General features: G+C 43.6%; 1 protein-coding gene across 5 annotated transcripts in view; it reads left to right on the top strand.

Moving 5' to 3' along the window:
* ARHGEF3 (Rho guanine nucleotide exchange factor 3) overlaps window positions 1–23,738 on the top strand; it is a 309,373-nt gene that overhangs the window by 247,454 nt on the left and 38,181 nt on the right. For all 5 annotated transcript variants that reach the window (XM_059939953.1, XM_059939957.1, XM_059939952.1 and 2 more), the window contains one exon: window positions 21,100–21,207. In XM_059939953.1, coding sequence (XP_059795936.1) covers window positions 21,100–21,207 — 108 coding nt within the window. The remainder of the gene's footprint in view (window positions 1–21,099; window positions 21,208–23,738) is intronic.

Below are 23,738 nucleotides of genomic sequence, written 5' to 3'. Positions count from 1 at the left end.
CTTTTAAGATATTTTCTTTTAAATATATAATTGTGAGCACTTTATTAACTGAGGAGGTACCTTTCAAGCTTCAGTTCTAAAGGGCAAGGTGAACTCTATGCCCCGCCATAGTTTATGCCCCAGTCAGTCCACACGTGTATTTGAAATATATGCACCTGGAGCTGTGTTCATTACATGCCAGCTGGAGAGCTAAAGGGGTCAGCTGGTTTCTAGTAATTTATACGTTTCTTGGAATTTGTATCATATAGTGTTGAACTGACCATATATACAATCAACTACATGGAAATAGTTCTGAGGAGTTACTGAACTTAGAATCTTGGGGTTTCATCAGGTGATTAAATAGACTCCATGCATCATGTGGCTTCAGATGTTGCTGGATGGGGAGCCACACTGATGGTAGAGGGCTATCACTTGCTGATAGGATCTGACTATGGTCATCGGCCATGGTTCTGAGGCTTGTTCCGTTGGATCAGTATCTTGGGGCTCTTGGTCCTCCAGGATGCACATGAACTAGGAATAGGTTTATTAGAGAAAAATATGTTGACATGTGTACATTTGAGGCTGTTCAGGGCATCAACTCTGGAATAAGACTGCCCAGGTCCCAATGTCATCTCCACTACCTGCTAGTGATATAACCTTGGACAATCTACTGTGCTTTTCTCTAAGCCCCAGTTTCCTCAGTGGTAAAATGGGCATGATGGTGGCTCTCCCATAATGAGATGATTCATGTACAGTGATAAGCACATAGTAAGTGCTCAATAAATATCATCATCATCTAGACCTCTGTATCTCAAAAAGATTCCTAAAACAATTTTAAGAAGTATGATCACCATCCTAATTCCCTGAATGCTGTTTATGCACATCAGTGCAACAGGGCCTTACTATAAAGTCCCCTAATCATCCTTATAGTAATCCTTTGAGGTCGGTATAACTGCCCTTTATTGTAGAAGAAACTGAGGCTCAGAGCTGGCTAGTGGCCTTTCCAGGATGGCTGAGCGGGTAGATGGAGGAGCCAGTATTCACAACCCAGTCTAACCTTGAAGTCTGTACTTTCCCAACCACATCACGTTGCCCCTAAATGACTAAATCACTGGTCTCCTCACCACATAACACATGAAGGGTGAACCTGCCTGCTGGAGCAAATTGCCTCATGGTCAAAGGCCCATTTTTTCCTGAGTGTCTGGATAGGAGACCCACCATTAGTCAGTGCTCTGGCAGCCACTTCATAGAATGGCTGTGACCCACAGCAGTGAGGTTTGCAAGCCTTTGTTTGGGAGGGCTTTGGTAACTTCCGTTTTGTGTTTCTCAAGACCAAGGAGCTGGTCTTTGGCAGAATTCCGCATGCTCAGCGCTATGGAGGTGACACTGTTAGTTCTGTGATTAGTCATCTTGCTTATCTACATTAACCACTAGCCTTCCACATAAACCAGTAACTGGAAGCCCCTGCTGCCATCTGGATATTTGCAAATTGTGTCATTTTCTCAAGACACTCTGTGATTGCCTATAAAATCCTGGACCGGTGCCACTGTTTTCATAACAACTGAATTAAAATAAATTACTGATCATATCCTAATTTTGCAAAGTCCTGTGTACATGTAATTGTTACTAATGGTGTGTGCGTATCTGGAAGGGCTCCTTCATTTGTGATGTGTGCATGCAGTTGCCTTCCATAATTTGTCAGCTCTGGTAATGGGTACAGGTCTCACACAGAATGAGGAAATTGCTGTGATTGCATGGCCATTTATCCTCGTTGTGTTGCCTCTTGGACTATCAGGAGTAAAGGCCAGTGGTTTCTAATGCCTTCCATTTTTTCTGACTTGACACTGGTTGTTAGCTTAGAAGAGGCTATGGCACAAATTAATCAAGAAAGGCTTCCAAACCTTTGGCTGGAAAAGGAGTGGGTCTTTTTAAGTCTGGAAACACTTGTGCCTGGACCTTCTGTGTTTGGGCCATTGTGCCCTTTTGCAAGAAGGCAGCTGATTATTAGTAAATTAATTGGAGCTGAACCAGAAACTTTAACAGTAAGTTCACTAGACTTTTTTTTTTTTTTTTTTTTTCTTTTTCTGGCTCTTAAGATGAGGAGGAAAGGAGTAGCAAAACAGACTTTTTTCCGGGGATTTATGAAACAAACAAACAAAACTAGCCTCCAGGAAATGACCCAGGGTCATTGCATTAGAGAACCTGAGTGGGAAAGGCATATTGAGAACATGAAGCCCAGTTCTTGTCCACTGCTGGATCCATTTGAGCTCAGCTTAAACACTTCCAGGAACCTTCTAAGGCTGTACATTCCATCCTCGTTCAGTGTAGATCATGAGAAAATCCTTTCTTAATTGTAACGTTGCTTTCTCAAGCTGAATATTATACAATGACACTTCCTCATGTGTTATCTCCTTGAGTATTTGAAAACTCTCTCCCTACCGTCTACTCCTACTCCATACGTGTGTGCTTGCACGTGCACACGCATGCACTCACACCACACTCTTCCACCAGGTGCTTGTCTTCTCCTGGCTAGACGTCCTGGTTCCTCTAACTTTTCCAAATGGGACATAATGTCCAGTCTCTTTCTCTTTCTTGCTTATTTCCATCAGACATCCTCAGTGTCCTCTTGAGTGTTGATCAGCGTAAAGACACTGTATGATGCTGTATCAACAAACGAAATTTCTTTTATGTTTAACGTGCTTCCTTAGACAAGAGAAGTAGACTAATACATTGAAAAAATTTTTGAAATAGAGGTGACAGACTAAAGATTAATCTTTGTCATATGAATAATTTATACTGATATAAAAGAACACTCCAAGATGTTCATTGACAAGTGGGCAAAAAGACAATAATAGGCAGTTCACACACAAGGAACAATGAAAGTAACATTGTTTTAAAAGTTCAGTCTAATAGAAATTATAGAAATGGAAAAGGCAAATAATTGTAAGATGATATTTCATACCTAATTGATGTCACAAGTATTTTAAAGACATGATAAAACCCAAAGCTGGGGATGTTGAAGAGAAATAATTACTTCTGCGTGAAATGAGGGGACTTGTCAGTGTATATTAAAAGACAAAAATGGTTCAAATCTTCGCACCCAGTATTCCAGGTCTTGAGGGAATAAAGCTATGTGTCCAAAGTTGTTGCAATAATGTTTATGTTTTATGTTTATACATTTTATAGGTTTCAAAGTACTTTTATATTCTTTGCCTCACCTGAGTATAATTATCCTCATTTTAAAGATAAGGATACCAGGAGTCAGAGAGGTTCAGTGATTTTCCCAGGATCACACAGCCGGGAATGGCAGAGCTAAAAGCTTGAAGTCTGATTGTCTGATTCCAATCTAGCGTCCTTTCCTACTTTCTTATAACAGCCAGAAGAGCCAACAACCTCTCTGACCTATAATGAGGGAGTGGCTCCATGTACCGTGGCCTCTGGCCCAGGGGTCAATGACATCATTTGAGCCGTTACACACTAGCAAACAGAAATACCCTAATGTTCCTGGGAAAAATAAAGAGGCGGAAAGTTGAGCATAATTATATACGTGATGTAACCAATTTAAATGTATATGTATGCACATGGGATCTAGAGAAGTGGGGGAAGGGATGCTTCAATCAGAGCATCCCCCTTCGTCATTGTGATCACTATAGCAATGCCACTCAGTGTTCAAATAACAGTCAATTATTTTCACATGCATTCTCTCCTTTGAATCTTGCACAGCTTAGGGACCTGTGCAAGGCAAGGACTGTCCTCTTTGTCTGTCAACTGAGGAAACAGAGATTCAGAGAGATTAGGAGGCAGGGCCGAAATGTTGGTCCCTCCTTGACTAGCCTTGACCTCTTGGCACACCAGAATATTGGCTCAAGCCAGCCGTGTTCCTGAGTGAGGCTGGTTGTAAGCAGCACTATTTTGGGAGTGTTCAAAGTGAACCCCATTAAACTTAGCCTGAACACTGCATGCAGTGACCTCACCTGGGGGCTAATGGACTAGTGGACCCTTCCCTTGGCCTGCACTCCTGCAGATCCAAGTGCAAGGTCTTACTTTATAGTCTTACTTTATATTTGATGTGAGATCCCTGTTAGAATAAACAGAAAGCCCACGAAGGATGGATAGACACAAACTTCTGTACATGTAGATGACATCCCTTAAAATGATGTCTTTCTGAGCTCTGCAGATGTAATTTGCACCAGAGGTGATAATTAAACGGTAAAAACAAATAGAGCATTTCCCCCAGGGTACTGTTTCCATAGATACCACTAGAATTGGCAACCTGACTGAATTAAATAAAACGGAGAGCCTATGTCAGGACTTCGAAAAAAATAAAGTTAAATGTTTATCAGGTGTTATACATTGTCAGATTTGGAAGTTTGGAGTCTTGCTGGAGGAAGAAGCTGCAGAAGGGAAAAGGGAACCAGCCAGTGGGTAGAGAGAGATGGAGTTGGGCCTCATGGCCAAGGGGACCAAGTGATAAGGTTTCCCTCTGTGCTTTCTGGTCCTGACACAAGGCCAGTGCAAGCTCCCTCCTCAAGTGTGTTATCTTATGTTGAAATGCTAACATTCCATAACCCCCAAGTGACACAAGCATGTCAAGAATGACCCCAGGCAAATACAGAGAAGATAATTAAAGATCACTGGTGAAGATGAGTGTTCTTATTTTTGACTTCACGGAGGTGGGGGGTGGGGGGTGGGTGGCCCATCTGTATCCTGTTAGGTTTTGGCAGTTTTGGTTCATTTTCTCACACCTCGTCAGCCATCCCCCTTGCTGGTTGGTGATTAGTGATTGGTGTGGTCTTGCAGAAGGGGTCTGACACTACTGTGAAGAAGGAAATAGACTTAAGAGGAAAAAATTGGTGGTAGCTTAAGTGTCAACCACAGACGCACAGTGAAGAGTCCTTGCCTTCCGCCTCAGCTGTTTGGTGGAGACTTTTCGGAGAACTTTGAAGGAGACAGCATCAGAAAAGACACCTGGTTTTCTCTCGTTAGTCTCTGAATGTTTTATTCCCAGGCTTTAACAGTTTAGAAGAGCGAGCCTTTGTTCTGGCTCAACATCAGGAAATCTTTGCTTTGGAAGACTCTTAAATGCTCATCTGAATTTCTTTAGCAGCAACTGTTTCTAAGCTGGTTCTTACAAGAGTTTCACTACTAGCTGGGGACAGGGCGCAAATAAGCTCAGCTTCTTGGAACCTCAGCGTCTTTGTTTCTGAATGAGTGGACTGGGTTAGATCTTTATTTCCCAGAAGATGGGTTTCTTACCACTTGTGGTAGCTCAAATGATACAGGACAAGGTGACACGGAAACAAGACACAAAATAATTTCGAATCACTTTCCCTTTCCAATTCTCTTCTGATCCTTCTCATTATGTCAAGGAGAAAGTCTCAGTTTGGAGCTAGTGTGTCTTTAATGCCTCTCTATCACTTGCTAATTTCCCTTTTTAACAAAGCACAGGCCTCAGGCAGGCCAGAGTCTCTAACAAAAATTTAACAATAGGGTTCATTTTTTTAAAGGTAGTTTCTATTTATGGCAGGTGATAGTGATTTTCTGTTTAAGGCAGTGATAGAGTTTATTTTTGCAATAAGTTTTCTTAAGTAAAAAATGAGTAATTTAAGGAAACATTATGTAATAGCTCAGAGGATATGTACACAGAGCAAAAGATTGGCGTGATGGTACCGAGAGTTTGGAAGCAGTGCATTAGGCATGTTCTGAGGCCTTTCCAGGGTTAGCACTCTGCAACAAAAATTTCCAGGTTTGGCCACAGCCACTTACAGACCAGAAATTTGAGCTTTGAGCATAGGACCCAGATTTCAGGTATTAAGATTTTTAAATAGATAAAAACTGGCTTTAATGTGACGTAGAATACTATTATGGAAAAGTTGTTAGCCAATTAAAAAAAATAAAACTGGATTTCTGTTCTAAGAACAAAAATCTTTTTTTCTTTTCAAAACATTAAAGTTCCAAAATTCCAGCTGAAATCATTTAACCCTTCCTCCTTTTCCCCTTCACCCTGAGGGAAGGATTGAACAAGATTGCATTTTAATTTGGGGCAGCCATAGAGTGAGTATAGTGATTAAAAACTTGGATTTAAGGGTCAGACTGAGCTGAGTTTGAATCCCAAACTTGGCCCCTTGTGAGCCAAGAGACCTTGGACCAGTGACTCATCCTTTGAGCCTCAGTTTCCTCATGTGTAAAATGAGAACTTCCAAGGGAATTGTGAAGATGCAATGGGCACGCAGAAGGCTTCCACAGAGCAAATGCTCCACAAACCGTTAGCCTCAGCAGCATCTGTTGTGCGTGTCCATCAGTTGAGTGGAAGCTGTGGACGGACATCCCTGTCCAGTGGTTTGCTGCAAGGTCACCCCTTCCTTTTAGGAAACACCCACCCAGTTTCCAGGGATCCGAGTTGGCACTGGGCATTATTTTTTTGAAAAACAAGATGTTCCAAGCACACTGGCAAGCTTCACGTTTATTCCTGCCAGGTAGGATGAAAAAATTTAGTGTGGTTTTCTAGTGTTCGCATAATGACTGTCCCGTAGCGGGTGGGGTGTGAGCTCTGGGTAGAGAGGCTCCCTGCTCATGGGAGATGAGTGTGTGTCATCATCCTCAAGGCCAGCTCCCACCTGACACAGATCATCGGGAACCGTACCCACGTTCCAACCGCAGACTCAGACCCAGGGAAGGTGAGGAGGATTAGGTTGCTTTAGGAGCTCTTCACGCCCTACTCATTAGCAGCACACTTTAATTATAAATAGGTCCTTTGTTAGGAATGTGGGGAAACTCCATAGCATGAGGGATACAAGTTGCTGAAGAGTTGGACAACTAAAAATGACTCCCAGTGCTCTTTGCTTGTCAGTAAATATTTGTGAAGACCAGACTCTACCTAGCTTTTTCTTTTTTTTTTTTCTGGATTTAAAGAAGAGAAAGGCATGCTTTTGACCCTCAAGGAACTTTTCCTTGAGTTTGGTGAGGTCATTCACAACATTAAAGTACAGGCAGTGATTGTCAATCAGCAGAAAGCTGGGTGGTGAATTGGCAACCTCACTGGGGGAGTTTGGCAGACTGGGAGGGGGTCATCCAATGAACCCCCTGGTGCTGGATGCTAACACACCAGTCCCCAGGCCTGCCCTTAACACTAGCATGGCGCCTGTGTGCCTGGCTGGGCACCCTAAGATGCTGGGGGAGCACCCCAGAGGGGCTGCTGATTCCAGAATGACAGGGCTTGAATGTCAAACCAACAGCCCCTACTTTTTCACTCCCTCCATCAGTCTCTTCTGCCTCTACAGTCTTTGATTTCTTCAGGGCTCCCCTCACCTGGCTTAGGAAATGAGCAGTGCTGTGGTTAAGAACCCAGGCCTTGTAGTCTAGCAGCCTTGTGCTCAGTCCTGGCTCCACCACTCACTGCCAGCTCTGTGACCTCAGGCAAAGCTCTTAACCCCTCTGAGCTTCAGTTGTCTGCTTTGTGAAATGGGTATATTAATAGTACTGACTTAATAGAAAGCAAGGAAATCATGCATAGAACACACTTTGGCACAGCCTGGCTCAAAATTGCCCTCAATATTATTACTGTTATGTTGTTACTGTAAAAGGAAGTTGTGTATCCAGGGAAGCCGGTATGGGGGTTGCCGGGAAAGCTTTCGAGTCAGATAGAGTTGAATTTGAATTTCAGCTCTGCCAATTAACTACTGGGTATGACTTGGGACAAGTCACCTCACTTCTCTAAACGCCTGCTTCCTCTTCTATAAAATGGGGTGATGGGATTGCTATGTGGAATAGATGAGCGAGTGTATGTGTGTGCCAGCATCTGGCACCAGGTGACCCCATGGCTCTTGGTACCTCCTCCTCCCCAGCCAGGGGTCCCTCATTGTCTACATAGTGCTTCCTTCTCTTCTATTTTTTTTAAAATTATTTATTTATTTATTTATTTATTTATGGCTGTGTTGGGTCTTCGTTTCTGTGTGAGGGCTTTCTCTAGTTGCAGCAAGCGGAGGCCACTCTTCATCGCGGTGCGCGGGCCTCTCACTGTCACGGCCTCTCTTGTTGCGGAGCACAGGCTCCAGACGCGCAGGCTCAGCAATTGTGGCTCACGGGCCTAGTCGCTCCGCCGCATGTGGGATCTTCCCAGACCAGGGCTCGAACCCGTGTCCCCTGCATTGGCAGGCAGATTCTCAACCACTGCGCCACCAGGGAAGCCCCTCTTCTATTTTTAAAAAAAATTTTTATTGTTGTTTTCATTAGTTTAATCCTCAGATATCTTTTTTTTTAATTGAGGTAACATTGGTTTACAACATTATATAAGTTTCATGTGTACAACATTATATTTTGACTTCTGTATACACTATTTGACTTCTGTATACTCACCAACAAAAGTTTCATTTCCATCCATCACCATACAGCTCACCCCCTTTACCCATTTGCAATCCCCCCACCCCGTTCCCCTCCTTCTCTTCTTGACAAAATGGGAAGAGAAGAATTACACCTGGGTCAGGTGTGGGATGACCGACTTCTCTGTTTGTAGAAAATTGCTAGAATCTGTGCGTAGGTTGGGGCCCTGGCAGCATGTAGTTTATTTAGTAGCAATTCTGGAGGCTTTGTAGGGCCAGGCGGCCCCTTGCCACCCCTCTGCACAGCCCTGCTTTGTAAATTCAGGAGCGACCCAGAGCCCGACTCCTAAATGGTGGGGCAGAAGGAGGGAGCGCCTGGCTGGTAAATGAGCCTCCCCCCATCCCTGGGGGTGCTTCGGGATTTGGGGAAATGTTTGTCAGGTTAGACCCTCAGTAGTCTCCCAAAGGAGCCCTTCCCTCTATAGCTGGCCCGTGCTGGAAAACTCATGGGAACTTTGCCCCCTTCTGCCACAGGAACACTTTACTTCAGGAATAAAGAACATTTTTCTTTTACCACAAAACTGCCTTTGTCTTTCCTGGAAACTTTTATTGGCAGCCCTTACCACTGAGTCTCCAGTGGCAAAACCAAACAACCAAATCACAGGTTTGTATTTACTTCTTTTAAGTCAACTGCCATTGTTTATTCATTTTCCCTCTTGTGTCTTTGTAATTGAAATGAACTGTGTGTGATGTGGGGAGAGAGCTGGGTCTCTGAGGCTTCTGCCTCCTTTGTCAGCGCAATACATTCTTTTTCAAATGCACAGGCTTCTGAATTTTAATAGACTGTAGATAATGATACATCTGGTTGCATATTAATTGCTGAGAGTTAGAAATAACACATAATCACTATGTTTCAAGGTTGCAAGTGTACAGCAGTGAGAGCCAGGGTTTGTTATGAGCCTTTGGAAAAATCCATTGTTAGTGGGCATTTTTAAATTCCTGTCATTAAAAATGTGCTACAGAATGAAAACTGTCTTAAAGTTCAGTCTTGTGTTCTGCATGTGCACGAACACACACACAAACACACACACACACTTCCCAAGGAGTAACATTTTGAAGCTATTCATCTGCTCAGCTGTGGTGTGCGGGGCAACAGCAAGGCCGTATGAATCCATTGTAGATTACCTACCTCACAGTTTCCTGAACAGCATGCTTTGTACCTTATTTTTCTGCAAACCATCGCTTAGTGGGTGGTAAGATGTCAGCTGAAAGCCAAAGCAGGAAGGTTTTAAAATATTTTATTTTATTCCCAATTCAGTCAATCCCTTGTGGCTGTGTGACTGGTAGCTTTTTCCATTTTGAATAATCAGGTTTCAGTGTATTCTGTTCCCAGTCGAGAGCAGACTGTTCTAAAACACCCAAGTGCAGTGTTCCCTGATTCTCAGTGGAGGCGTGTGCTGCTGAGGATGCACGTGGATCAAATGATTTGAAAGGATAAATCGTGCTAGGAGGGACAGCTGGGGTTACCAGGGAGCTCAGCAAATGTATTTTCTGTTTCTCTCTGGAAGTCACATCTCTGCAAGGCTTGACTGCTGAAAATCATTGTTCTCGTCGAGAACAGAAAGAGGAGGGGGTCCGTGTTCTTTTCCTGAAGACCTGGTGCCCTTGGTCGGATGTCCCTGTAGGTTTTACCCAGCAGCTGAATGTGGGATTCCTCGTCTCAGCCTCGTCTTCAGTCAGATGGCAGACCCAGCTGTTAGCTTTGCTTGCCTGCAACGTGTTTGATCATCTCAGATTCAGCTGGAACACGCTGTCCTTCCTTTGAGATTGAGATCTGTGCATCCTTTTCCATCTCTGTACTTTTTCCTCTTCTGGGAAGCTAAGATAATGCTGAGCTTCAAAGGATGATAGGTAGATAAGAGAGAGGACATGTCAGTGGATCTGTGTATGGTCCTTTCTGGAAGCCAAAAGTAACATGTTATTTTTGGGAGAAATTCTACCTTCCACCTCTGACATGGCTTGAACACCCAGAATTCCTATCATTGCCTAATCCCAGATAGTAGTGGGATCAGGCAAGATTGGAGACCAGCTCTTTTAGCCCATAATTCAGCAAGGTGGGGTGGGGAGGGGTGGGTGGGAGGAGTTCGATGTAGACCTCAAGAACTACCCACTTGGGTGTACTTCCACCACTCAGGTTCTTATCTTAGGATTTCACGGTTGATGTTTTTCTCAACTTGGACGTAGCCTTGCATCTTGCCAAACCACTCCCAGTTTTGCTCTATCCAGCTGGAGCTTGACTAAACAGATGATAAAACTGCCGGAAGAAAGGGAAGGCAGGAATGTAGAATCAAAATGTGGTCTCATAGCAGCCCGAGTCCTCGGTGGCCAGAGCATGTCATTGGTGAGATAGTGGCAGGTAACATGGAGCACCAGCTTTGTCCCTGGGAGACTCAGAGCAAAATCAGTGCTGCAGGGAATGAATGAGAGCAGGCTGGGGGGGTGGGGTGGAGATCACACCTCTCCTTGGACATCACAGTTTCAAGGCAATAATTTGATATTTACAGGCAACAACTTATGGGACAGGCTTGTACCGAGCACATTACACACATGATCTCATGTCACCTTCCCAACAACCCTGTGAGAGGGTCGGAGAGCCACCCTCACTTCCCAGGGCATAAGACCAAGCCCGTGGAGGTTATATCGTTGGCCCAAGGTCATAGGGTATTCAGTTCATAGGGCACTGTCCTCTGGCCAGAAAGGTTGGTTCATATTTTATCCTTAGATCCTTTGCAAAGAATCAACACATTTGAGGGGCCAGAGTGATAAGAACTTTGTCACTTTCAGCAGAGGCTTTCTGCTCATCCTTAAACACCAGGGAAGCCTCAGCAAATGTCCTTAAAGTGCCCTTGAGGTCTGTACACACCAGTTCCCAAACCCTGAAGCAGAGGTGGAATCCCCAGTGCATTCTTCTCCCCCTACCCCTCCAACCCAGCCCAAGGGGAAGCCAGGGAATCCCTTTTACAGAGATAAACAAATACAGAATTTATATCCCACCCAAGGGTTTCCAAGAAGTCAATAGGAAATGACTGCCCGAAACCCCAGAACTACAGAGCCCTTCCTCTTGGCCTGTGGCTGTGATTAGGCCACCACTGCCACCTCCGGCTGACTTCTTGGCGTCCCCCACCCAGGAATGTGCAGCTCTGACCCCATTTTCCAGACCTGGAGATGGGTGTGGCGTGCTGTGGGCACATTTCTTCTGTGGCATTCTTGGCAAAAAGACATAACCTGATTCTACTCATGAGAAAACATCTTCTGGGCCTAAGGTTGGCTTCCCTGTAAGGGCCACAGAGGCTTGAGTCTGCTGGCAGCTCTCACACTTTTCCAGGAGGTCGAACTGTTAAAGCGCTTCAGCTCTGAGCATCTGGCCCTTTCTCCTTGACAGAGTAAGAGCTTTGCTTGATGATCAGAAAGCATATGTGGAGCCAGAGACCGCAGAGAGAGCTAAATATTTAGCTTCCTCTTTCTCTGAAGGTCTGTAGTGCCATGTCTGGGCATGACCAGAATGAGTTTCAGGCGATGGGCTAGCGTTTGCTAAAAGGAACTTATCGGGGTGAGGGTGTGCATTTCTCCTTCTGCCCAAGGTTAAGTAATAGTAACATCCTGTGTAAGAGAAAGTGAATGTGGTTTTCTACTAAACTCCAATATTTTAGGGCTATTTATTAGATATTTTTAATCATGGGCCAATTTAACCAGTAGCAGACTAATAAAATAAATTTGGGCTTGCTGCCAGGACAAATGTTGACTTACCCTTATAATGTTGACTGAAACGAATAACTTTGAAAGTAATTGAGGAGTGAAACCTTAGCCAAAAATACAGTGTCTGAAACAGTGGTTCTGTTTTATTTTACTGGCACTGCTAAGAGATTTTGTTCGTAACCTAGGCTGCTGCCCACCTCGGCTCTCGGAAAGTCCCATATTTTACTGAATTATTTTCCAAGGTTTTGTTTTGTTTTTTGTTTTTCGGCCCATAAACCACCATTCAGCAAAAATGAATATCCCCATGGCAGAGAAGAACAGGCTACTTTTCCAATGTGGGAGCAAACAGTCAATGATAATGAGAGGAATAAAGATAATAACTTGCTTGAGGTGCTCCCTCAGAAACAAAATGGTATGCCAGTAACATTTGCCCTCTCAGAGTTTGTAGTAAAATTAATTGCTCCAGCAGAGTAAACTGGATGAAATCCGTCTAACTCGCCCCACACTCACATTTCCTTCATTTTGCCATTCAGTTTATACAAATATTAGAGAGCAATAGTATTTTGCCAGCATGTGCTTTGAACTTGAAGGAAGCAGGGGAGGCCTGGAGGAAATGAAGCCAGGATGACCACATGAATTGTCATAAAGTGTGATTTCTTTCTCTTCTCATTTTTTTACTTGCATTTGATGGGAGCTCTGTTTGGGGCTGGAACTCAGCATACTTTCAGAGGCTTATGCCAGCAGCGTCTGAGCTTAGTCCAGCATCCCCCTCTGATGCTCCTGCCCTAAGCAACAGCCCCCTAAAAGCAACCACCTCACAGGCTGACCTTGGCCAGAGGCCATAGGCGCAGACTGGCTCAAGCCAAAACAGACTTGATATACATGGAATAAAGATCATCTCCCCAACCTTAATGTGTTCAGTTTTACGGCCCCAAGAGTCAATGGTTTAATCTGTGGATCTGTCCAGACCATTTTGTGATGTCTCCATCACTGCTTTTTAGCATTGCCATGAGGGGAGGCTGGAGAAATTGTCAGCTCCTCAACACAACAATCCAACACCCTGTCTACAGCTTGGCCATGAGACTGAACTAAGTCAGAGTGTCCTGTGGATTTTATTTATCCAGGCTCTCCTTAGTCCCCAGTAGCAAAAATACAAACAAAACAAAACAAAGCCCCCGAAAAGCATTTTTTTCTTTTAAAGAAGGAAATTAGGATGTTTTCCTTATAGCATCTGATGCAGAGAGAGTTGGGCCATTTCATCAAAAAGGAAATCTAATCTCCCTTGGATGCACAGTGCAAGGCAACCAAACCTGCAGCTGGAGAAAATAAACACAAGGGTGTGGTCTCCACCTTTGAGATTAGCCAGGAGGAAGGTATCAGGAATTCTTCCCAGAGCTGTTCCTGGTGGTTTGGCAGAGTCCACAAAGCCTGTGGGACCTTTGTTGAAATCACCTATAAGCATTTTTAGGGGGATATTATAGTTCTACTTTTGAAGACCTTTTGCTCACCTTGTGGGTTAGAAACCGATAATTCTGAAATGCGTTTGGCCTAATCAATGAAGCCAGGTTTCCGTTGGAATTTGGGCCTCATTATTTGCCTTTTAACTTCTAGTAACAAATGACACCAGGTCAGTTAGCTCTGTGCCAGGGAAAAGAAAACAAACAAAAAAATTTTTAATGGAAATTTTGGAGTTAGGAACAATTATTTCATTATTGTCTTTTTCTATTTCCAAAAAAATAAGATGAAGAGTCACTTGCAGGCTCCAAAGAAGCTCCCCTTCTTTGCTCCCCTCTTGCTCAGACAGCTCTGTGAAGGACTCCTCGTTGCTGCCTCTGTGTCCTGCATGCCCCTGTGTTCCACTGTGCTCTGCCTGCTGACCGCCTCACCTGCCCCACTCCAGCCAAGGCTTACTCTCTTGGGTGCTCTGCCTGGATCAACCTTCTGGTTCTCTCTGTGAAGCCAGGAGACATTCCCCCAAGGGTGACACGTGTACCCTTCAATGAAGCCCACTTTGCAGATGCTGGGTGAACACTTGCAGAGCTGAATTCCAGAGGATGCCCGTAGTCACAAAGGATCTCTTCCACTTATGTGTATTAATTACAAAGGGAGTAGTAGTAACTTTACAATGGAGAAATCCAGCAGATACCTCCTGTAGGGCTGTTGTAACAAAGTACCACAAGAGGGGAGGCTTAGAACAACAGGAATTTATTTCTTACTCTTCTGCAAACTAGAGTCGAAAATCAAGGTGTCAGTAGGGCCATGCTCCCTCTGAAACCTGCAGGAGAATTCTTCGTTGCCTCTTCCTAGCTTCTGGTGTTTGCCATCCATCTTTGGTGTTCTCTGGCTTGTAGACGCATCACTCTAATCACTGCCCCCATCATCATATGCTGTCTCCCTGTATGTCTCTGTCTAAATTTCCCTTTTTATAAGGACACCAACGATTGCATTTAGGGCCCACTGCAATCTAATATGACCTCATCCTAACCTGATTACATCTGCCAAAATCCTATCTCCAAATAAGGTCACTTTCACAGGTTCGGGGGTAGAACTTCAACATATCTTTTTGTGGGGGACACAATTCAACCCCTTGTACCACCTTGACCAACTCGTCCAGGTTAGTGTCACCAGTTATAAGATATAGTGACATCATGTCCCCCAGATACGATGTACCAAGGAGGGCACATCACTTCTGTTGTATTCTTGCCAAAAATGCATAATCTGAATCCAATCATGAGAAAGCATCAGACATGTCTAAATTGAGAGATATACTACAAAATAACTGACCAGCGCTCTTCAAAAGTATCATTGTCACAAAAGCCTGAGGAACTGTCACCGATTGGAGGAAACTATAGTGATATGACAACAAAATACAATGAAAGGGTGGGAAGGCCTTGGCAGTAGGAGGTGTCAAGGGAAGTGAGAACATGAGAATATTTGTGGTGACCTAGAAGTTTGTTTTTCTTTTTTTTTTCAACATCTTGATTAGAGTATAATTGCTTTACAATGGTGTGTCAGTTTCTGCTTTATAACAAAGTGAATCGGTTATACATATACATATATCCCCATATCTCTTCCCTCTTGCATCTCCCTCCCTCCCACCCTCCCTATCCCACCCCTCTAGGTGGTCACAAAGCACCAAGCTGATCTCCCTGTGCTATGCGGCTTCTTCCCACTAGCTATCTATTTTACGTTTGGTAGTGTATATATGTCCATGCCACTCTCTCACTTTGTCCCAGCTTACCCTTCCCCCTCCCTGTATCCTCAAGTCCATTCTCTAGTAGGTCTGCATCTTTATTCCCGTCTTGCCCCTAGGTTCTTCATAACCATTTTTTTGTTTGTTTTTAGATTCCATATATATGTGTTAGCATACGGTGTTTGTTTTTCTCTTTCTGACTTACTTTACTCTGTATGACAGACTCTAGGTCCATCCACCTCACTACAAATAACTCAGTTTCATTTCTTTTTATGGCTGAGTAATATTCCATTGTATATATGTGCCACATCTTCTTTATCCATTCATCTGTTGATGGACACTTAGGTTCCTTCCATGTCCTGGCTATTGTAAATAGAGCTACAATGAACATTGTGGTACATGACTCTTTTTGAATTCTGGTTTTCTCAGGGTCTATGCCCAGTAGTGGGATTGCTGAGTCTTTAATAAATGTTTCAAGGTAGCCCTCTCAGCTCTCAGTTTCCCATCCACATGGACCTTTCCCTATTCTGGCCTATATCAGTTGAGAATTATTGAAATTCAGTAGTGGGACCAGGTTTCTTCTAATTACTGTTGATTCTAGGTCATGTCTGCCTCTTCAGTATCCTTTCTCACTAGGTCCTCACTAACAACTGAAGTAAAAATCTCAGATGGCACCTGTCTGCTGCAGTTCAGCATTCACTAGTACATTCGCAAAACTGTTTTCTGTCCATTGAAATAAATCTTTGTATTATGGAGCATTTTGACCCCATACCATCTTAAAATCAGATTTCTACCCCTTATTTTTGACTCAGTAGTACTTGGAAGTGGAACTCAGGATCTAAGCATTTTGAATGTTGCCTAGTATAGTAAAGGTGCTGTCAGAAAACAGTATTTTGGAAATTAATTTTCTAGAATCTTCTACAGTGTCCTCTACTGAGCAAAATACTTAATTGAAAATTGGGGGATCTCCAGCAAAACTCATGTTCCTTTTTCTAATGAGCAGGGGGAAAAAAAAAGGCCTCAAGCCCTCAAGAATGGTTTCTGTATTTGTTAAAGGTCGAAAAAAAGCAAAAGAAGAATAATATTTTGTGACATGTGAAAATTATATGAAATTCGAATTTTAATGTCTATAGATGAAGGTTTAATGGAACATAGTCACATTCACTTATTTACATACTGTTTATGGCTGATGGTAGAGATGAGTAGTTGTGACAAAGGCTGGACAGCCCTCAAAGCCTAAAATATTTAACCATCTGGCCCCTTACAAAAAAGTTAGCCAAGCCCTGGAGTAGGGCATGGGCTCTGGATCCAGCCTCCCTAGCCTAGGTTTAAATCCTAGCCACCTTTTTTAGCTTTCCCCATCTTTAAGATGAGGATCACAATAGTGGCTACCTTGCAGGGCTGTTAGGAGAATAAATTAGTAAATATCTGTAAAGCATAGAAAAGAGTCCCTGCAATGAATATGAGCTCATTATTATTATGTAATAATTCTAGAGCTTCTCCATCACTCTGAGATCGTAACTTCCTGTTTAACATGAGGATGATGAAAGCCTCCTAGAGGGTTACTGTTGGATGACACATGACCCCTGGGTGTGCAGTTCCCAGCACATCTCCCGTCACACAAATGTAGCCCTGCATAAGGCTTCCTGGTGTTTCTAAACATTTGAAAGACTTTTTTTTATGATTCCATCAACTCATGGGCAAAAGCATCTGCTAGCACAGTTGTTTCTCACCTCTCTCTTTCTCCTGGCCAGGTGTAGGGCATCCAAGAGCAGTGCTGCCCTGCAATAGAGCAGTCAGTCCTGCACTAATGGCTGCATTTCTGGCCCCTCCTGGGCCGTGTTTGTGACTCAGTAAAAGCAGAGTCTCAGGGAAGCTACAGATGTGATGTGAAAGACTCTCCTACTGCTCTCCAACCCCACTCTGGCTGCAAAAATGAAGTGCAGGGAGAATGAGTGAGGGTTTCCTGTATGCCACATCTATTAGAATGGAACTATTTTTTAAGGAATAAGAAATAGTGCCAAATTATATTGATATGATAGGCATTTTCTTACATTGCATATAATGTGCTTTGGTTTTTATCTTTTGGGGGGAAGAATAAGGAGAGGATAAGAACTGTATCCCCTAGGGAAGGAATATTAAAATCTATTTAATTAAATCTCACATTAAAAATAAAATTACATGGAGTGCTTTATTCTCCTTTGTTTGTAATTCAAGCACAAGAGATATTTAAAATTGCTGAATCAATTCCTTTATGAAAAATATGACCTCTATACCTTTCTTCATCCTCTCCTTCCCTTCTTCCCACCTCTTCCTTCTTTTTTCCCATTCCTTGTCCTCTGGAAAGATGAAGAGAAAATATTTGATAAAAGTCAGTACTCATTCATGATAAAAATTCACAGCAAAGTTAGCACAGAAGGAACTTTTTCTACTCGATAAAGGGTGTCTCTTCCATGCTTTCAGCAAATACAATACTTAATGATGAAACCTTCATAATAATTACTTTATAATTCGGAATTAGACTATGGTACCTTCTATTTCAGCTTGTAATCAACAATATATGGGTAGTCCTAGCCAGTGCAATAAGACAAGAAAAACAAAAAAAGCTGGAAGGTCTGGAAAACATGCAAAAAGATTGTTATTCAGAAAATACTGCCCACACAGAATACTCAATGCCTTTTTCTTTTTTGTTTTATTTTTCTAACCTCTTTAGTGAGATGTCCTCCTGCCCTGTCTTAAAATTGCATGGTGAGGGTGGTGTCTGCACTTGAAACAGGACACTTCATTCCTGGGGTTAGCAGTGACCTTGCCCAGCTTGGTCTGGCAGCTGAGTTGTTGGATTAGGAAGCTTCTGCAGGTTGTGTTCTGTCATCTCTCTGTAAAGCCTGAAAGCATCCCTCTTATTGCATTTGCTAGTTCTCAGTAGAGCTATTTAACTAGAATCTGGAAACATTTTCCCTGAGGCTCCTTTTAGACAGCAGTAAAATGTAGCTTGAGACATACTGAGTAAAATGGAAAAGAAAAATCAAATTAGGCCAAGAATTTTTTTAATCTCCTATTCTCACTGAAGCCCTCAAGGAGAACACCATAATTTATATTTGACTCATGTGGGTCAGGCATAAAGCCTCCTCTATAGATTCAATAACCTGTAAATGTTCTGGTTGTGAAATTGCACCTGCCCGCTTTGCTGCATCAAGCACTAAATCATGCAGCAGTGGTTTCTGTTTTGATTGTTCGTTACTTGGAAATGTCACATTGCCAGAGAGCAGCCCAGTGTTTACTTCCAAATGGGCAAAGCCTTAGGAACGGAGTTTTAATTACAATCTCATGTAGCAACACTGCACACAACTTGCAGAGGGGCCAACATTTGCACTGTGCATACATCTTATAGCGGTGCAGAAAAACACCCATCTGACTGGCTCATGTAAAATGGGCAGCAAAGTCAGCAGAACCTTAGAAAAGATGACACAGCAAGTGGAACAGAGCCGAATCTTCCCTCATCCTGCCAAGCATGCAGGGCTCCCTGCCCCTTTTTAAAGCAAGAGAAGCCAATTGGCGTTTGCCCTTCAACTTCCCTAGTTTGATATAGAATCTGTGACCTAGCAGATTTAGCCGTTAATAAAACAGAGACCTAGGAGTCAATGGGCTCTGAGGTACGTGCAGGATTATCTGAGACCAAGTCCTGATCCCCTAGGAAATCCCCCATCTTCTCACTGGCTGCAATGCAGTTTGTGCCACCGAAGGTGGTATATCACAACTCTGGCATTTCCAGCCAAAGCAGGAGCCATTCAAGAGATGCTCAAGAGGGCTTCCCTGGTGGCGCAGTGGTTGAGAATCTGCCTGCTAATGCAGGGGACACGGGTTCGAGCCCTGGTCTGGGAAGATCCCACATGCCACGGAGCAACTGGGCCCGTGAGCCACAACTACTGAGCCTGCGCGTCTGGAGCCTGTGCCCCGCAACGGGAGGGGCCGCGATAGTGAAAGGCCCGCGCACCGCGATGAAGAGCGGCCTCCGCACCGCGATGAAGAGTGGCCCCCACTTGCCGCAACTAGAGAAAGCCCTCACACGAAAACTAAGAGACCCAACACAGCCATAAATAAATAAATAAATAAATAAATAAATAAATAAAGTATTAAAAAAAAAAAAAAAAGAGATGCTCAAGAGGCTGTGTGTGTGTGTGTGTGTGTGTATATTCAGTATGCCCGCTGGTAGTGGAGCTCTGACGTAAAAAAATATTTTAAAAATCCTCCTCTGGGCACAGATACTCAGGAGCCAGGCACTGGACAGGGAGCATCCTTGAAGGGCGCTGTCACCTAGAAGCAGAAGGGCTATTGGATCTTTCTCTTCAGCATTTAAATAATTGTAATGCGATGTCTCTCATGTTGAGAGATTCATCCTTTGCATTTTGGAACTAAGCCTTCCCAGTGTTCGGAGAGTTTCCTGCTGTCTGTTCAGCTCAGCATACCAAGAGGCTGGAGAGGTACCCGGCAGCCCAGATTGATTCTCCGTCTTGGAAGTATTTGCTTCGAGAAATCATGAAGTCACTCCTGGCCATGTTGTGGAATTGTTTTGTGCTTTTTAAAAGGCCTTTTAATTTTTCTATTTGAATGCCAGAAAGGTTGGGTCTGTTTCAGAGAATGCTTCTGATTTCTGAGGCTGGCAAGGGCATAAACTGACATGAGAGTTTCTCGGCAGAACTCCAAATTCAGGCAAGATTTTTCCAAGCACCTACTATGTTCAAAACACCCTGCAGGGGTATTCTGGAGAATCTGAAGTTCTGGCTTAACTCTCAAAACTTTGAAGGCAATGGCTGAAAAAGAAAGATGAGCATCTTGAGGCTCCCTTTGGAAATGATTGAGTTTTGCCACAACCATTGGCAAGTTTGGTTTTTTCCATTAAAATTTGGTGTCTTCATGTGCTGTCAAGCATCTCCTGCAGGTCAGATGGAGCTTAGGAAGATAAGGGTAACTGTTCTCTTTGTCTTTGGAAAGTGTTTTGTCTGTCGTCTCTCTCTTTTCCACAGCCTGTTGTTTTTATTTATGTAATTCTCATCTGCAGAGTCATTGGTATGGGTAGGCTCCCCGCATCCATCAGCTTGGTTTGGGGTAACTTGCAGATTTGCACGTTTTATGTGGAAGTGATTTTCAAAACTTGTGGCTATGTATAGTATAAAAACTGATGCTCATGGTAGGGTTTTCTCTCTATACATTTTCTTTTGCTGTCTGGTTGTTATTTATAACTATTAATATGTGCATTTCAAATATACTGTAGATACAAAGATGCTTTGTTAAGAGCCTAGCAATAGAATAACTTCTTTAAACAATATTGTTTTAATTTGGTGTACTTAAAAAAAAAAAAAGGATTTTTCGTGCTTTAGAAAAGCCATTGCATATTAGAAATTTGGAGAGCGGCTTCAGGTAAGTTGGAGAAAAGGTTTTTTAAAAAGATGAAACCAGAAGCATCAAAAGACAACTTCCTGACAAGGTCATTGGATGGGAAATCTGAGGCAGCTTTTCCCTACAGGAGGGGTTGAAGAGAATGATGCTGTTTAGTAGAAGCCTCTGATTTAAAAGCTGGCAGATATATTTGGGGTGAAGGGAAAGGAGAGATCCCTGCCCATTTGCTGTCCACTCAGAGGCTGCTTCTGTTGACATCCCTCTGCCATTTCTTCTTCCCTGGCTCCTCAGCCAGGTCACCTCCACACAGCTGGAGTGAGACAGAGCACTGTTTACATTCCACAGATCGGTGTGCAGCCAGCAGCTTGTGGAGTGGGACATGACTGTATAGTGGAGTTATGTTGTCTTCGTAATTGACCTTGACATTTTCCTTTCCTTTTTTTTTTAACCCTACAGGAGCCTAGTAATAAACGAGTCAAACCTCTTTCCAGAGTCACATCCCTAGCAAACCTCATCCCACCCGTGAAAGCCACACCGTTAAAGCGCTTCAGCCAAACCCTGCAGGTAAGAAGGACACGGTGGGCTCATGTTTGCAGAAAACCACGTTGTGTGGGAGGAGACATCCCTGTCCTACCTAGAACCTCCCCCGGTTTCAGATTGACATGAATCAAGGCTTATTTCAACGGAAGAGAGCAAGTGAGGGGACTGAAAGGAAGAAAGAGATGTTTTCAAGCTGTAAACTGGTGTCAGGCAGAGTCCCTCAAGGTGTAACTGGAGGAGTCATCTCTGTTGGGCTCCTCACAATTGTATTTCACAGTCCTGTGCCCCATCCAGATGCGCTATCATAGGTTTTGTCCTAAAATATCTATGGGCCTCCCAAGGGAACCAGCACATGATGTAAGTTGGAGAGCAGGAGAGCCTAGTGATTTAGACCAGTGTCTGCAAACTATAGCATGTGGGAGAAAACTCAGCCCACCCCCTGATTTCTTATGGCCCTGGAGCTAAGAATGGTTTTTACTTTTAAAAATGGCTGGGAAAAAAATAAAAGAGGAATGATATTTCATGACCCATGAAAATTATATGAAATTGAAATTTCGGGGTCTATAACTAAAGTTTTGCTGGAACACGGGCATGCCTAAATGTTGATGTGTTTTCTGTAGCTGCCATTGCACTACAAAGGCAGAGTTGAGTAGTTGTGAAAGGGATCATATCGCCCACAACACCAAAAATATTTACTATTTGGCCCTTTACAGAAGATGTTTGTTGACCCCTGACTGAGAACAAGGGCCCCGGAGTAGAAGAATCTCACTTCTGTCCTTGGCTCTGTCACTCAAAATTTTGTCACCTTGGGCAGATAACTTCATATCTCTCTAGGTCTTGCTTTTATTCCTCATGGATACATTGGGGGATGATGCTACGAGCTCCTTTATAGAATCATGGTAAAGATTTACAGGAGAGTGCATTTAAAGGACTTAGCATAGTGCCTTGGCCTGTAGTTAGTAACCACTAACTTCCTAACCAGCTAAGGTGTAAATATTAACTACTATAATAATTCTTTGGTTAACAGGTGGTTTGTAGTTCTTGTTCGTAAACTCCTGATAAAGTTTATCTTTTAAAGTGAAAATTGAGATTTGTCTTAAGGCCTTGGGCCCAATATGATAATCATAAAAATCCTCTTGTAGACTGAGACCCACGAAAGTCATGCCATGAAAAGTCTCACCTTGTTCAGCTGAGGAGTAGTCTTGAGTCTGCCAGTTTCTTACATGTCCTGAATACTTTTGCTTAGCGGTATTTTTATCTTGACTTTCTGAGTCATTAAGAAAATTGTGGACCAGGGAATTCCCTGGCAGTGCAGTGGTTAGGACTCTGCACTTTCATTACCAAGGGCATGGGTTCAATCCCTGGTTGGGGAACTAAGATCCCACAAGCCGTGTGGTGTGGCCAAAAAAAAAAAAAAAAAAGAGTTTCTAAAAAAAAAAAAAAAAAAAAATTGTGGACCAGCACCCAAGGTTTATGTCCCATGCTGTGAAATCTATGATTTGAGAACTGTTTGAAGTCTCCCTCACCCACTCCGGTCCTTGTTGCCACACCATTCAGCCAACGTGCTGTGACTGTGCACAGCCCCAGCTCTTCTCCCCACTCTCCTATAGGTGCCGTCCCTCACCAGTGCAGATCCCTCCCTGCCCATTCCTCTGTTAACTCTGCTAATATTTCTCCCGAATGAACACCTCATTGTCTCATTAGCTATGGGTTTGGCTCTGTGCTGGAATCTCTGGGCCCCTGGTTATCCCCTGATCCCCTTTGTGGGAGAATGGAGGAGAAAAACAATAAGGTCATCTTGGGGAGCCAGATGAAGGTCTTTGAAGCTAGTGAAGAAAAGTGTGTTTACCTTCTCTCCCCAGTGACCAGTCCCTAAGCCCTCTGGCCAAGTTCATCACAGGCTTCCACTGGAAGATCATCACTGCCCTAGCCCTGCACATCTGGTCTTTTGCTGAGTTCTGCTTTTTGAAAATTCTTTAGCCTGTCTCTTACCATTTCATGCTTTCCTTCCCGTCCCAGTGGCTGTGGCTCAAGTTCACCGTAGTTATTTCAACCTCCGTGTTGCCAGCCATCTCTTCCCATTGTCTCTCTGAGGAGAGTCCACCGTCTGCCCCAAGAAGGCCCTCACTCATTCCACAAGAGTTAAGTGGGCCCTCATCGTGCACCAGGCTCTAACTCCTGCCCTCACGTTGCTTACATCCTGGATAGAGCTGCCTTCTGGCAACTTTGTGGCCACATCTGGCCCTCGATTGTGTTTTGTTTGGCTGCACATTGTTTTGAGCTAACGTTTAGAAATCAAAACAGTCCGTGTAAGAATCTGGACTTCTGGCTTCTTTTGAGGAATTGGAAGGCCTAGCAGTGCTGGGCCTGTGTTCCCACATGGCACTTATGAGCTGTACCTAAGTAGCCAGCCAACTGTCATCTACAAATGTCCCCACTTCTCCCAGTTGTCCTCCCAACACCTGGCCTCTTTGCTCACTGCCATCAGCTTGCCTGGCCTGTAGACTCCGTGTTTATGCTCATGGGTCCAGGGAGAGCACTGTCTATGCCTCCTC

The sequence above is a fragment of the Balaenoptera ricei genome, chromosome 11 (genome assembly GCF_028023285.1).
Source record: "Balaenoptera ricei isolate mBalRic1 chromosome 11, mBalRic1.hap2, whole genome shotgun sequence".
NCBI lineage: Eukaryota > Metazoa > Chordata > Mammalia > Artiodactyla > Balaenopteridae > Balaenoptera > Balaenoptera ricei.
The sequence above is the reverse complement of the archived record's forward strand: the minus strand, read 5'-3'. Positions and strand labels throughout refer to the sequence as shown.